The following is a 16,842-nucleotide window of genomic DNA, read 5'->3' as shown; positions in this document are numbered from 1 at the left end:
ATAAATGTGTGTTTACTTTTTTTATTAAGCAAATTGGTATTGCAAAGACATGAAAATTCAAAGATTTTCGACGTGATAAAACGGTAATTTCTTATCAGTTTAATACAATTTTGCATTTATCATACTGACCTTGGTAGATTCGTTCAAGTTCTCCATACTGACAAACTTTTTAGCTAATTCTTTTACGTTAGGAAGTTGCGACAGGATGTCCTCTATATCACTGATCTTGTTCAAGCTTTCTTCTCTTTCTATGTTTGTAATGGTTGTGTTTGTTTCCTCGCACGTATCAACATTAGTACTGAGGCTGTCGTTCATTTCCTCAGAGAGATTCTTATCTAGTATTTCAATGTTGTCATTGTTGTCAACCGTTTCTTCGTATCTGGGTGATACCTTATCATCGGGCTTACATTTTACAATCTCCCCGGTCTGCACGTTATATATTTTAATAGAATCTTCTAAACTACTAGTGCTTATAAATGAGTTTTCAATTATGAGATTTTCCGGTGATTTCTCTGATATATCGTCTTGATTGATTATTTCTATGGTTAACGGCGCTGTGTCTGGATTGTACGCGGATTGCAGGATTTCATCAAATTTACTATCAGTGTCATCGGCCATTGCAGGTTTTGCGACAAACAGCGTGTGCTCATTTGCATCCTCGTATTCTATTAAAATTTGGTCATTGTTGTTAGGCATCGTCGTTACTGATATTTGCATTTCATCTTTACCAGCGAATTTCGTGTAATGTTGATTTGTAGCGATTGTTGTGAACTGTTGTATCAATAGTCCCTGAAATACCGAAAATAGTAAAATAACATTCGTGTGTATGGAATTAGTCATTGGGTTATTAAATCAAACTTTTACAACATATATAAAGATAAGATAAAATTAAGGCTGAATTTAATCGATTCAAGAACTGCATTTAATCTTTATAAATTTTAAGCACACGCGTGTTTTTGAAAACGAATTGTGCTATCATGGTTAATATTAATATAATTTTTATACTTAAAATAGTGATTCTAAGAGGCGATGACGTCGATGGGGTGACCTAATGATTATGGTAGAAGCTAAAGTGAGAGCTGCAAAGGAAAATGTTTGTTATGAAGAGGTGCGTGCGACAGATTTTGTTAGTTCATTCGCAAGCATTCTATCTTGTTAGTCAAAATTCTGTCACCAAAATCGTACAACACTCACCACTAATCTCTTTGAGGATTACTGTGGAAATATTACTGAAAATTTTAATTAGAAGGACACAATCTATAAGTGCAGTTGTATAGATATTTGTAAATGTATTATGTGCCAAGTGCTGTTAGTCGGCAAAGTTTTTTTAAATCACACAGCATGCTTTCTTTTCACACGTAACAGACAAACCAAACGCGTCAAAAACGAAGATATTTTGAATTAATTGAAAATTATTGAATAGTCCTTTCACCATGTCAGTTTTTGAATAAAATTAACCGATATGTCAGAGTTATGTATTCTATATGTTTGTATCGAGCATAGGGGCAGAGATTCGGAGTCAGATTGGTTGATTTAGTTATATCTATATTTAAAATCAATGGGAGTGCTAAGAGGTTTGATGCTATTAAAGTTAACTAATGAAGGTGTCTATTCACCATAAATCTTTCTGAAAACCTTTGTTTAATCTAAGGCTTCCGCCGAAAGAATAATTTAGACCTGGTCGTCGCTTGGAGCGAATGTACAAGTCCTCGCTCTTCAACGTGTTACTTCGCCTAACAAGTGTGTAAGGTTCGAAAAGATCCTCTGTAATTTCTGGTGTTTTCGGTATTTTAAGTCTAACTATATCCTCGTTTTCCACATAACCATCACCTCGATCGCACACAGGTTTATGTTTTTGTCTTACGTTCCGGGTGACGTAATGTCGGTCTGTCGAGTGATTCTCGTCATCATTATCACTTGGTCTGTCGGGGTTTTCGAATATGGGATTTATAGCAAAGTTGGGACTGGCGTTTCTGGGGCTGAGAAATGCTCGGACGATGTTGTGATGAAGGGCGGACGCCTCGAGGTCGCTCAACGAACTGCTGGCACTTACAGGCGAAGCGAACTCTGTATCGAAATTGTCTAAACTGGTTGATTTATGAATTGAAGATATGGAGCTTGTATCACTGTTACACAAGCTGTTAGTTTTGCGCGCTCCAGATGACATTTTGGCGTCTTTTATGTAATAATCTCTGCCATATCTGTAAGAGTATTAATAAAATGTTATTTTAGATATTTCGCAGATTTTAATGTGTGCAATTAGTAGAAATTAAAAGTACCGTTTGTATTGAGGAATTTCTTCTGAAAGTACACGTTTCAAGCTTTTGTGTGTTGGACTTCTGATTTTACCATTAAGAGAATCGATTTCATTTTCATTTAAAGTTATCGAATGGATTTTGTTGGTTACTTCCTCGTCGATTGTACCATTATGCTTTCTTTCTTCATCATCAACTTCCTTCTCAATCACTGGATTAACTTGATTGACTTCGGTAACTTCAGCTTTAAATTCTTTGTCTTTACAAGTAAGCGAATCGAATAACGACGAAGTACTTTTTGTTGTTAATCTTTTTTGTATGGCTTCAGGTGAATAAGGATTATTAGGCATCTCGACATAGTTTAGCCATTTCTGCCGTTCTCTGTGTGCAATGGAACCTGCAAAGAAAGAATATTAAAAGAAAAATGTTCTAAATTGAGTTGATACGATTATTTTAGAATCTCATACTGACCTGGTATCAAATCATCGTTATCATCTATGGTAGTGCATCTGAAAAATGAATTGTTTATATTAGAACTATGGCTATAGAAGCTATTGATAAGTATATCTTTTGGGTTAATCTACAATTATCTACCTTTTAGTATCATCTTCAGCATGTTGTCTGCGCAGACTGTCGGCGTATCTCTGCACCGGCACTGCTACCGTCTCTTCATATTCACCGACTCGCTCGTGACGACTTAACGTATTTGTTGCTGTAGAGTCTGCGAATGTTTTTGTTACATTAAATTGAAAACCACAAAACTTTATTCCATTTGGCATCGATTTTTGAATTAATTAATTAATTTGTTCACAGTTTATTGTAAAATTAAATAATAGAAGAGTTATTTACCTGTGAAGATTTTTGAATTGGGACCATGATCAAGGTTTTCCAAACTATCTGCTTCCATTGCCTGTGATGTATCCAGATCTATCAATAATCCAGTTTGAGTGTCGTTGAATATAGATCTATGTATTTCTTCATTTAAATTAAATTCTGCTTTCGGCGGCGGTCCGCTTTCCACGTCAAGTAATAAAATGGAATCATTCTCCTCATTGTTGTTTACAAGATTGATATTTCCTTCATTGTCAAAGTCGGTTGAAATATTTTCATCTATTGTAGTGTCGTTATACTTCTCGTTGTCGTCTGATCCGATAAAAATCATATTATCAAGACTATCTGCTTCAAAATCATCCGTATGAATCTCAGGCACTTTCGCTTTTCCTCCAATAATATGTTTTGAGTCTAAAACTTTTTTGACATCGCTCTTGTAGTCTGCTGCTTGTTCTTCAGCATCGCTCGCATTATCCGAAAGATCGGTGGTGTCTTCGGCGTCTCTGTCACCTATCAGCGCTCGATAGTCTGCATTGGAGTTAGGGACCAGCATCGGTACAGGTACGGATTGTATCGTTTTAATTTTTTTCTTTTGAAACAGCCAGTTCTCCTCCCAAGATCCATCGACGGCCTGTATGTCACTGCTCGATATTTCGTCGAAGTCATGATCTTCGTTATCTATAAAAAGTTTAGGGTCATTTTACAAATTAATATTCAGGTAAGTGATGTGTATCAGATCAATTTAAAGATAAAATCACCATTATGCACGATGTCTCCCCCAAACTCCGGGAAGGGCACGCGCCGCGGTAGCGCCTCCGCCTCGTCAGTGGCGTCGCCCTCCTCCCAATCAGATACGTCTTCCTCCTCGCGCAGCTGGAGTCAAAATGAGTATAATCAGTAACTTAGAATGTAATAAAAGTAATTCATACCTGTTACTGTATCATGTGAGCAATTTCAGTTTTGGATATGTGAAATGAACGATAAAAGTTTGTCAAAACAGTCTTAACCTATCACGTGCAACATCAAGTGAGTACTCACCGGAGGACTGATGTCTCTGGTGTTCCTGGAATGCAGCGAGCGGGGATCTGAACGCTCTGAGCGCTCTGAGGGCGAGGGGCTGGCGCTGGCGGAGTGGATGCCACTGCTACGACCCCCGGAGCCCCCGGACCCGCTCTCGGTCTGGTAACGCTCGATCACCTGCAATACATCAAATACTGTTATATGATTGAAATGTGCCGGCTTAAGGTTAGCAGTCAGCTAGACTCTTCAAACCTTTACGTCTCGCCAATAGTTTTATTACGAATCGTAATTGCGGCCGCCATGGGGACGTATAAGATACCGCCTTTAATTAGGCACGTTAAAGCACACTAAAATGATGTCAGTCAAAATGTTTATTTAAAAAATACCTAGTCATCTTCAAATCTCATTGTTTTGTGATCGGATTGTATAGATCCCGGAACTACTGTTACAATATAAAAAAATGAACACAATTATATCGCAAGATAGCAGAAACATGCGTGTTTATCAAAGTTATTGTATTAAAAAAAGTTTCTAGGCATTTTAAATATATGTCATAATTTATTTTATGACCAACAGTGTGTGATCAGACTTGAATACCGACCATATGATTGTTATTACGGGCACAAGACAAAATAATCTCATTACGGAGAAAGCTTCAAGGCTTCATTAAAAAAAACAATAAGTACCTATGTAGATAGACAATCAAACGGTTACAGATATTTTAAACAACTAAAGTAAACCCGGATGCAAAACGGATGTAAAACGGAGTATATTTAGAGTATATTTATATAGATAATAATATATTTATCATATATTATCAGCAGTACTCATTTAATCGCCGATTAAATTTATGATTGGTCGCCAGGAGACCGTTGCACTCTGACTTTGACGATTTGTTTGATAAGCAATCACTTAACAGTATCAGTTATTCCATGCATGTTATTAATGTTTATAATACACTAGCTGTCGTCTGCGAATCCGTCCGCCCGGAATTAAAAAGAAACTTAATTAGTACCCTATATGTTCTTTCAAAATGTGTTTTACATCAATGCTAACTTCCTAAACTAAAAGATCCATGCAGCCGAGACACCTTTAAACAAACATCCATCCATCCAAACATTCGCATTTATAATATTAATAACATTGAATTTTCATTACTTATATAAGGTACTGAATAAAAATGTAAATTAAACTTTTACTAATGACAATGATATTATTAAACGATTTAAACTTTCTGTACAGAGGATATGTTATTCCTAAAATGTTTCACCTTCTTTAACTCGAAAATATTAGACATTCATAATTTTATATCGATTAGTTAATAATAAATTAATAAGGAGTATGTATACCTGCTACAAGAATTAGAGCAACAGAAAAATCTATTTAGAGAAAGTAACTCACAATATTGCTGATGAAATTGTACATCTTCGTAAGTGTTGCAGCGTGACGAAATATAATGGGCACTAGTTTCTAAAGATATATACGTAAATAATGTGAAAATAGAATAATGAGAAAGATAGAGACAATTCTCATAGAACGGAACACTCTCACACTGCGGCCCGAATGTCAGTCAGTGCTGAGCAAAGAAATTATATACAGGGTTGGCGACGAAGGAAAAATTTTAATATCAATATGAACAGTGACTAATGTATATTTAATTTAAATTAACATTGTTACTTGGTAGTATTAGCTTATTTTATTTTATTGTATTATCTGATAAACCACCAAAATATATAGTTCTTTTTTTTTCAAAATCATCAAATTATTCTTTCCAAAAACAAATCATCTATAAACGTTGCTGCTACAAATTCAATCCAATAACATTAATTTTTGTTTTAAAAAAATATATTACGTATTAAATTACTCACCCAACCAATAACATATAAGGAAGCAACAGCCAAAAACATATATAATGTCAACATTATTACAAAGAAACACTCGCGGGTGGTAAGAGTAGCGATTGCAGAACGCACGTCATTAGAGAAAAATTTGGCGCGCGCGCACGACTGACAGATTGCTTTCGCGCCTTAATTAACATAAAAACGTATTAATACTCACCATTTCTTTATAAAGCGTGCAACTGTTTCGATGTATCTTTGCGGCTTATGACAAAATGTTATCGTGATAAGAAACTTTATCTAAGGTTCGTACTCAATATTGATACGGTTGAATCATTTTAGTCTATGTGTGACTAAAGATTTCATTCGTCAAAGGACCTACGAAGGTACGTTGTGTGAAAACTGATTTGATAATTTGGTTTACGATAAGTTCTCTCGTTTATGATTGATGCTGATTTATAGATACGCCAGGAATAGCTGTAGTTTCGTAGTTGTAACGTATATTTATCTACCCGTATGGTGCAATATGATTACGAATGTCTATTTAATTTTGATAATTTAATGTAAACATGTTGTGTCTGTTTAATTTAGTACTTAGTCTATTATTAGTAACACAATTGATTCAAAATCACAGGGCAAGAGATTTCGCGTTAATATCCCAGGACCCTGAATGGAAGGCTTACGTTTCATTAATTTAATTAAGGAAATGATTTACAAATGTGTTTAAAATTGTCTCATAATTACGAATTACATAATGTGCATAAAATTCATCTTATTCATGTTACGTCTTTATTTAATCTGTGGGAAAACTGGAAATATTTAAATAGTTAGGCGCTCTAGCTGGCGAAAGGTGTGAAGACGAAGGCGGAAAGTGACGCGTTACGATTGTAATGTGGACATAATGGTCGTTAGCAAGCCGAGTAAATTATTGCGCATATGCAACTCTAGCAACTCATAATAAGTAATTTTTAATCTGTTTTTATGAATTATTGAACAATAACAGCATCCTTTATTAGCAGCATTCTAGATTAGTATTGTTGGTTTTGACGCTTATTTTTCATATATGAAAATTTTAAGAAGTAATTTTGACTTAGGCCCCTCAAAATCTAGTAAAATATCCATTGGTTTTTTAAATGTACTTACAAAATCGTTAGGTATTAAAAAAGTTTCGACGCACACAAAAATACAATCGATTCAAATTACTACAGGAATAAGTATGACTGCATTACAAAACTTAGTAGATTTGAAGAATTAAACATTTAATTTCTACATAATTGTCGTTTGACAGCCCTAAATTAGTATGTGGCAGGTGCCGTGACATGATGACTTTGTACGGTTTCCCGCCAACATTACATAAAGGTAAGTCGCGACTAACCAGATATGTTTGATTATTGGCAAATCAATAGTTTGATATCAAAATAAAAACCTTAAAAAACAAGTAACAACCGTAAATGATGGCATAAACAAGTGACGGAAAAAGAACTAAATTTGATATAGGCCAGTTATAAAGATTTTCTTATAAAAAAGTACTCTTAAGTTGGAATATTTCATTTTACCTCTAAACTCATTTCCGACAACACCTCGTAGCACTCATCGTAGTATAACATGAAGGCGTCTTGCCATTTCTTCCACTCTAATTTCGCGGATATATAGTGCAAATTGCTGAAGTAATAAAACGGCGAAAGATGAGGACATGCTTCCATTTTACACCAAAGAGTTTGTATATATATATAATTTACACTGAGAAAAACCCTTTCGATATAGTTTTGTCTGTACTATTTAGAAGGACATGTAATAAAACCGAGCTGACTTGATAGACTGACTTTAATATAATAAAACACTAACTTCATAAATACGATAAATAGCCATTTTAATTGTGATACATGTAAAAGCCAATAAATAGCGGACATAAATGCATAATATAAGCAAATGAAAACTCCTTGATGATTAACCAATGAACAATTGTTGAATATGCCAGTGTTTTTATTATCAATGATAAATGTGTTTCTATTTCAATGACCATGAAGTAGTAAGTGAATCATATGAATCATAATTCATAGTCTTCTTTCTTTCGTTCTCTCAATTAACCCATGTTCTAATCCTTGATGTTTGATCCATAGACAAGTTATGCATGTTATTCTATAAGTAGTCGAACATTTTAAAGTACTTTTGTTTTTTGCTTTGTTTAATTGCTGTTATTATACAACCTTGTACGGTTTCTTTTATCTTATTAAAACGTCAAATTAACTACTAAAATCACGAAACGGTTAGAATAATTACCCGCAAATCCTTCTCAACCAAAATATTTTCTTTAGTCGATTAATGCTAATTGTAAATTTTATTACAAACCTTTAACATGATTAGTGATTGTTTAACTTTTAAAATAACGATCAGTTCCTCTTGTTTATCTTACCTTATTCAATATAGCAGTAGCTAGCAGATCTTCATATGTTGAGGAGTGTATGGTGGGTGTGGGCGTTGGCGTTGGCGAGGGCGCTGCGGCGTACCGCGCCAGCGCCGGCAGCGCTGCAGCCTCCTCCACGACTCTGGCAACGAGCCGTTTGAGCTGCGCGTGCGCACCGCTCGCCCCGCTGCCCACGTAGCCGGCGCTTGAACCATGCTGGGATTGCGGTAAATCTGACGAAAGGAAAAAATAAATTGCATATGAAAACAGTTTATGATAATATAAATTTTCAACTGATTTTACAATACATTTTGATTTATGCTTTTGAAAAGTTTGAAGGATTCATATAGAGAATGACACGAGTGTAGTGCGTAGGAATATGCGCGTGCGTGGAAACTTTCAAGCGCTTAGAAAAAACATGGCGTGTTTTACGATAGGATCTTTATAATGGTAATGCGGCACGTCAGCTCACACTTTTGCGTTACAAGAGCCTTCTGTATAAACTTGCAATTGCAATTTTCGCAATTAACTCTTTGATTGGACACATAGCCTTGATTTAAAAATACTTTTGTATTCAAGTAAAGTTGTAAATTATAATAATACATAGTCAATTAGTTGTTATTATCTGTGGCCGGGGCGCTGAACAATGGCAACAATTAGTATTTGTCATCGTCATTCCGCACGCCATCTAGCGTTTTCACGAGTTGTCAGAGAATCCGAGGTCGGGTGCCGACCTCTGGCGATTTTAAAAGTTAAAACGTTGTCTTTGATTTATATTTCTTCATTATTTATAAGATATTTTGTTCAGCTACACACGACCAGACGACATTTTTATTTTTCTTTTGTAGGAAATCATTAAGTTTTCTTTAAACTATAGTTGCATAATTTATTAGTTGTCTTACCAAAGACTTACATTAACTAGCGACTACATTTCTTCAAATGTATTCTAAACTAATGTTAGATCTCCTTTAAATAGTATGAAGATAATTGTATAGAGATTTAAAGGGGTTCTTCTGGTACTAGAACTCTAGAGGGGTCTTTTATAGTTTAAAATATAGTTCACCAAAGATTCTTCCTTTATTAAAACTAAATTCTTTTTTTTTAAAAGTTGTGTTAAGATTTTAAACGTTGTTCTTGTACTTAAAATCAATTTCTTAATTTTAGAAAGAAATATAAATATAACGTCTAACTTAAAGGGGTACGCCGAAATTGCAGATTTGCTTTTAGCGCAAACAATGTTTTAATAATTGTATTATAACTTTTATAAAATTATTTTTAAAAAGCTAAATAAAATAAAGATGAATAATTTTTGTTTTTCTTTCTTTAAAATATAAAAGGTTATTTTTTGTAAAAACTTTTTGCACTGCACGTGAGATGAGACTTGTATGAATAACTAATGTGTTCAACACGTCATTCTTGTTTTCAAGGAAACTTTTTGCTATGTTTTTTTGTAGGATTCGTCTGTGTTGTGTATAATTATAATACTTCTTTTATATCTTAGATAGGTTTATTCTACTAGTCGTAATTAGGAATTTTATTATTACGCTGGAAGAAACGTAATAAGGCAATAAAAAGCTACGAATAATAAATCAGAACATTCCAGAAATTCTTCATACAAGTGACCTTTGTATGATCAATAAACACGTTGACTTTATCATTTCTTGAGACAAGTTACATTAAATATTCTGTTTACACAAATATATTTACGATATTTGTATACCTAAAGTCAATTTCCATGTGTCATGGAGGACAAAATAATGTATTGATTACATTAAAAGATTAAATTTCACATATATGATATAGAAATTCCCTCTTTTTATGTTAATATTGTTCAGCCTATGAAATCGTCACCGCGTAATATAAAAAAAATAGTAATAAATGTGCCTAAAGATAGATAGGTAGATAGAGGGTCACGGGGTCGATCACCTACCCCCTGGTCCGATCAAGTGCAGGCTATACTGGGACTCAATATCACGACTGCCCTGAGACAAGCCAAAGACAGGACGGCGCAACGGAGGCAACTGGTCGACGCAACCGTTAAATCATATCAAGACAAGCACGACCTTCATTAATGAAGAATACGAAGAAGAGAAATATGGTTATGTCACCTGCGGATATCCCATCAGTGAACGAGTTTTTCGAATCGGTTCAGCAGTTTCAAAGCCTATTCTTTACATACAAATAAGCTGATCCTCTTAATATTAGTATAGATTATATAAGTATTAAGACAACATTTTAATACTTGAATGAATAGATTCGAAAAACAATAGTAGCGAAAACTGTTGCTTAAATTATGACATCATGATTATAATTGTAAAAGTATAATACGATTCGAGATAAGTATAGTAACTGCTTAAATCCTTTAACATGACAATTAAAGGAATTACCAAACATAATACAAAACAAAATTCACTCTTCAAAGTCTGGAATAGCACAAAGTTTCATATCATAAATTATTCCAAACATTTTCTCAGCGTTACTTACCTAAAATCTCTTCAATCCAATAACAGGAGACGTACAGGAATATGGCGACTCCCAGCCAAAACCCAATTAATAGTACAATCAGGTATTCCAACATCTTCAATTATTCATTTTGTATCACTAACTTTATTTATTAATTTTTATCTTATATTTTTAACATCAATTCGTTACGAGTTTACATTATATTTAACAAAGTATACATGTTTTTGTTTTGATTGTATGGGTTTTAACCTTTTAAAACGTTTTCAGGTAACATAACAGTTTAGTTAAAGGCGAAAAAAATGGATGATTATTATTTTAACTAGTATATATTAAAGATGTAACTGTTATTTTTCACATTAATTTAAAAGTAACTATTTAAAAATAGGTGTGTTTCAGTTATTAGTAGTAATTTTGAAATTTAAGTGACCGTTTGATGTGTGTTTTAACGGATTGTTTGTTGATATTATGAAATCCGTTCTGCGTGTTTCGGAACGGAATTGAAAACTTCGCGCGCTGCGATGTAGTGACAAATCAGATGTTTTGTAAACTATGTTTAAAAAAAAATCAGTGTAAAATTCTCGAAAATTTCAATTAAGCTGTTAATTTGGGAGAAATAAAGCTAAAACTGGCTTCTACCGTGTGCAGGGCTTTAAAGAAAATATTGTTGTAAATGTTATATCTTAGTTTCTGAAGAAAGTAAACGCTCGGATAGTGAACTATTTGCTACTGTATTGAACGAAAGTAAGACCAATGCTTTATGGTTTTGTAAAAATAAAATAACAACCGTTTCTAACGAGTACATCACGACCGTAACATTGATAAGCTTTGCTCAATGTGTGTCTAATATGGAGTAAAGGAAAAAAGAAAACAAATATCTCACGTATTTTATCGTTTGCTAAGATCTTTTGAAGCAGAAAGTTGTAAAAAGAAACTAGAAAACGAAAACTTATTGATAAAAATTGACTGGATATAACTTTATTTAAAAAAAATTAAATAAGTCAGCAGAGGCGTAATGGAAAGCAAGAAACCATTACACAAAATGGCTTTCTAGTAGATTAATATGGAATTTACTTTAATAAATCAATATGAGAACACAATTTGCCAAAAATATCACCAATAAAGCCAAAGTAAACAGTTACTTAACCGATAATCGTTGAGGAATTCAGGACGAAGATGTGACATGAAACTTTTAACGGTCATCATGCAAATGACTGGACGCACAATGGTATACCATCAACACCGTATGCTCTTTGACAGAACGAGGACGACCTTGAGTCTATACCTACTTACTCTTTGCTTCAGTCGCACTGAGAATAAACATGGGGCGGACATACCATAGCAAAATATCGAGAAGTTTTATATAGTTTTATGAGTATACCTATGTGTTCCTCCAAACTACCTTATATATCTATGACAAATTTAGATCTGCAATCGTTCTGGAGATACCTTTAAACAAACATCCATGCATCCAAACATTCACATTTATAATATTAGTAAGAAATAAGTAAGTTAGTCAATATTCAAACTAATTCGTAGTTACATTTGGCAGTATGAAACGAATACCATCCTTGACCCATAAAATTATACATAGCTATGTGTTAATTCAAATACGAACGGTATTTAAATGTTTATTTCCATATATGTATTCCTGTTGCGTTTGATCGTTCGTATGTAAATACTGTAACCGAAAGGATTAGGCCTAGTCTCATAAACAGCTATTTTAGTAGCCAGTATTTCTAAATTCAAAACTTGAACTCCGTCCGCGCGGAAATTAAAAAAAAACTTAATAAGTAGCATATGTGCGTAGACTATGTTCTACAACTGTGCCAAATTTCGCCAAGAACCGTTTAGCCGTTCCGAAGATATCATCTAACAAACATCTATCCATCCATTTATACTTACGTATTTATAATATTATAATAGTAGGATTAGGGGTATGTGTATGGTTCTGTATATTTCTGCAGTGGGAATCCTCAGAAAAAGATTGTTTCGTATTTTTTTTATCGTTTGTCTTTAGTTTTCTGCTTTGACGTATTTAAATACATGTAATAAGATAAAATGGATGTGTAATTAAACGAAAGTATAGGAGAATTACGTTGTCATTTCCTCGGACACGTGTTGCACTAGTTAAGGTAATGACTGGATCAGCTCTACTGCGAGTATAGAAAGCAGCAAGGGTCGTTCACATGCAACATGCATCAATCATTGCAAGAATTTCATTTAAAATACCCCTCAGTATTATTATAAATGGACCTGCCCGTCATATAACGTAAATAACCTAAAGAAAATGGTCTCGTCAACGCCTTTGAAAAATTATATAACCTCCTTCTTTTTGATGTCGGCTAAAAATACTTACTACTGGCTACTTATATTATTTAAAAAAATATTCATAAAGCTAACTATTGTACAAAATAAGTTGTTTATTTTTTTCGATTTATAGTTCCATTTTTAAAACTTCAATCTACATAAGTACGAATCACGTTAATGTTATGGAAGTTTGTTATTACTTATTTAAATCACATTGTTCCGTAATATTGATGTCAATTTACATTTGACAAATTATATTTTAATGACAACTCATTAAATAACAGTTAGTTAGTACAGGAAGTTATTTAAAACATCGATTAAAAACAGTTTTATCGGATATCCGGTAGACCTAACATCGCAATGTTCCTCAAGTCTTGATAAGGTAACTGGTTCCTTCTAAGATTACCATTTACTAGTTTTAGGGCTTCTTGATAAATATGTATGGAGAGATAGTCAATAAGTCAACAATTTTGATACTTAACAAGCTCGTTATCAAATAATTATAAGTTAGTTAAACATCATATAATAAATATTTTAGTGTCACTGTTAAAATTATTATGTGTGATGTGTGTCGACTTTTCCGTGTTTTACGTATTATAAAATAGTTGTCGTCCGTAACTCCGTCCGCGCGGAATAAAAAAAACATAATTAATAATAACGTTTAAGCCTTTGTGTTCTCCCAGACTATATTCTATGTGTATGCCAAATTTCAGCCGTTTTGGATATACCTTCAAACAATCATCCATCCATCTAAACATTCGCATTTATAAAATTAGTAATATTTGATAGCATTTATTCATGTAACATAATGTTAATAACTTTTATTACATTCACCAGTTTAAAAGTGCGTGAACAAAGTTCAGAAGCTGACATAGTATCGCATGTTCACAAGAGGTTTTTTTTATCTTCATTCTACTAAGGATGTAAATGTTGATTTTTCCTTATAAATACAAACAACAAAAAAACTACGAGGAAATACATTCATTTCATCCGTACGTGGTATTTAAATGGTAAGTTTTTTACGTTATTCAAGATTTTTTATATCGTACTCAGAGTCTTTGTTAAAATCATCCCTTATATGTAGATTAAAAATCTACAACCTGCTCCTCCTCCTTGAAACTTAAGCCCTTGGGTACATTTGACGTCTGAGAGACGTCATTCACTTTTTTCCTCTAAGAGCGGACGACGTGTTTAAGACGTCAAACCAAAAATTAAACATAAAATATTTTACAAATAGTTCTTACATAAAATGTAGTAAGTACCTTTACATAGTACTCCAAGCAAACAAAAATTATTTCCTTTCCACATGCAAATATTTTCTAAAATAAATCCGTACCTAAGGGGTTAATGCAGCAATTATTGAGGTTCAGGCTACGCGCCATCTGCGCTCGGCCACCTCAAGCCCGGTGAAGCTGTAAATGCCTCCTCAAGGCAAACAGTGACTACTCAGTAACAAAAAAAAAACAGCAATTATTCTTTTTAAATGTTATTTTGATTCCGTGTATTTAATTCATTTGCAAAAGAGAGAACAAAATGTAATTGCACACATAACCTCAAAATAGTACGTGCAAATATTTACATTTGTATTTATATGTGAAGGGCTTTTGCTTACATCAAAACGCAACAGACGTACAAATAGGAACGTGTTCTTACATAGTTATTTAGACTTTCCCTTTCAATAGCTATGCAATATGATGGATGAAGATTTTCTTGTCAAAGTCTATTTTACTAAGTACTTAACAGCTATTTTTTTTTATAAAATATGTAGGAGCTTTTCTGCATGTAGCAATTTAAAAAATACTATAAAAGAAAATATACAATAATTTATGAACTTATGAGCTGACGCCTCGACTCGGTATGGGCGTAATTAAAAAAACAACTAGATTAGTAGGCTATTTGTGCTTCGATACTATGTTCTACATCTATGTTAAATTTCAGCTAGATCCATGCAGCTGTTCTGGAGATACCTTCAAACAAACATCCATCCATTCATCCGTCCATCTTCACATTAGCATTTATAATATTAGTAAGTTTAGAGAATACTAACGTAAGCTTAATTTTATTCCTTTTATCGATACCCATTATGTATATGACATACTTTAATGTTATAAGGTCGTATTTAGTTTACTAAAACTGTGATAACAACTCTCCTTTGTTCCTAACTTGTGGATAATAACATTCGATTTATTTTCATTATAAATGTAAAATAAAAACTAATTTTGTTATAATTATGATATAGCTTAAATACTGGATTGATGAGAGTGAAAAGTGATTGATAAATATAACGTTCATTGAAATTAGTTAGATTTTAAAAAGCTATTGTGCTGTGGTTTTGAGTAAACATTTTATTTCAGTTCTAACGATTTTAGTGACAATCAAAGACTTAATTAAAAAAAATAGTATTGCATATAACATTTTATTTACTTTTATAGTTGAATTATCTTCTATTAATTTAAAATAGACATAAATAACAATTATTATTTAATATTTTATCGAAACTTTTCTAAGCTAGTCCAATCGTAAGTCCGTTAAAGTTATTATGTATGATTTGTATTATAATAGTTGACGGTTCAGTTTATTTCAACTGTGGGATAATCGTTTTGTTGAGAAAACGCAATGTTATTAATAAACAGAACGTTTCACAAAAGCCTTCGACCACTAAGAACTATTTGGTCTGGGCTTTTAACCGGCCATAATTATGTTCAATTAAATTAAATGTTAAAGACTACGTTTTATTGTGGTTGCGTAGAAAAGCGCGCGAAAGTAACTCTTGAAGTATCTATGGCGCGCTGTCAAAAAACAACGTCATCTGTCAAAGTTTGCAGAACGAGCCGGCAGAGACGTAGTAAAAAGGCTTTTGGCCGCCTTTATTGATATAACCTCTAATAACTATAATTTTAATTAGTTACATAAATTACAATGCGGTAAAACTTTTTGTTATTGAAACAAAGTCAGGGTTTTGCATGAATATATAAAAACTAAACTAAATATGTAAACGAGATGATATAAAAATTAAACGTTTAAGCGAGGCTTTATCAATTAAAAAGATAGAGGTATTTATTCAAAATTTATATTTCAATTCATTACTGTTGAAAGAGGTCGACTAACCAGTCAAGGTAGACAATATATAATATTTGTTTAAAATTAAATGCAGCAACATTGCTAAAATTACCAATAATCATTCGTGGATTATGCCAAGATTATTATCAGTTAATAATTCTACCATAAGATGTTTTATCAACTTTTTTATTCTGAATCCAGTTTAACCGGAACTTATGATCTCAGATTTACATCATCAAAAAAAATTTATGTTCGCGGCCAAAGTTTATAATTTTCATTAAATCATGCAGTTAACTTTTAGGTTATAGCAACTAAATGTTTATTTTTATCGATAAATCGTTCGTGGAAGTGTTTTTGTTGATCAATTTGAGAAGCAATCAATAAAATGATATCCGACTTACGTAAGTTTTAATTTAACGCGGAAATATCGTTGCTTCGGCCTAGAATTTCGACGCTATTTTCCATCTTAGGTAATAATTAGAAGAATTAGAGAATCACGTTCTAGTATTTTAGTAATTAAAAACGTATAAAATGAGCTATTTTTTCCAGATTATTCCAAGAAAAATAATGCGTTATTTTCGCGTCTATCTCACTAGATGGCGCTTTTGACTTTGGACAGTAAAGTTATACTGGCCACACGAGGTCATAAACATATATTAATACT

The 16,842-nt window shown here is 33.0% G+C and overlaps 1 protein-coding gene across 5 annotated transcripts in view; it reads right to left on the bottom strand.

Annotated features, from left to right (window-relative positions):
- The window catches only part of M7BP (Myosin-7a binding protein), a 58,296-nt gene that overhangs the window by 1,123 nt on the left and 40,331 nt on the right, over positions 1–16,842 (bottom strand). Inside the window, exons 1-10 of one of the 5 annotated variants that reach the window (XM_013320863.1) lie at positions 10,833–11,009; positions 8,358–8,581; positions 4,125–4,283; positions 3,845–3,959; positions 3,105–3,764; positions 2,850–2,976; positions 2,727–2,764; positions 2,280–2,652; positions 1,865–2,201; positions 130–789 (exon numbers count right to left, since the gene is read on the bottom strand). In XM_013320863.1, coding sequence (XP_013176317.1) covers positions 130–789; positions 1,865–2,201; positions 2,280–2,652; positions 2,727–2,764; positions 2,850–2,976; positions 3,105–3,764; positions 3,845–3,959; positions 4,125–4,283; positions 8,358–8,581; positions 10,833–10,926 — 2,787 coding nt within the window. In that variant the 5' untranslated portion in view covers positions 10,927–11,009. Of the gene's footprint in view, positions 1–129; positions 790–1,864; positions 2,202–2,279; positions 2,653–2,726; positions 2,765–2,849; positions 2,977–3,104; positions 3,765–3,844; positions 3,960–4,124; positions 4,284–5,507; positions 5,584–5,974; positions 6,134–8,357; positions 8,582–10,832; positions 11,010–16,842 lie in introns of those variants that run through there. The other 4 variants (XM_013320862.1, XM_013320861.1, XM_013320864.1 and 1 more) reach the window with 4 other exon arrangements.

Source organism: Papilio xuthus, unplaced genomic scaffold, assembly GCF_000836235.2.
Source record: "Papilio xuthus unplaced genomic scaffold, Pxut_1.1 DF825946.1, whole genome shotgun sequence".
Lineage (NCBI taxonomy): Eukaryota > Metazoa > Arthropoda > Insecta > Lepidoptera > Papilionidae > Papilio > Papilio xuthus.
This window is presented reverse-complemented; position numbering and strand designations above follow the sequence as displayed.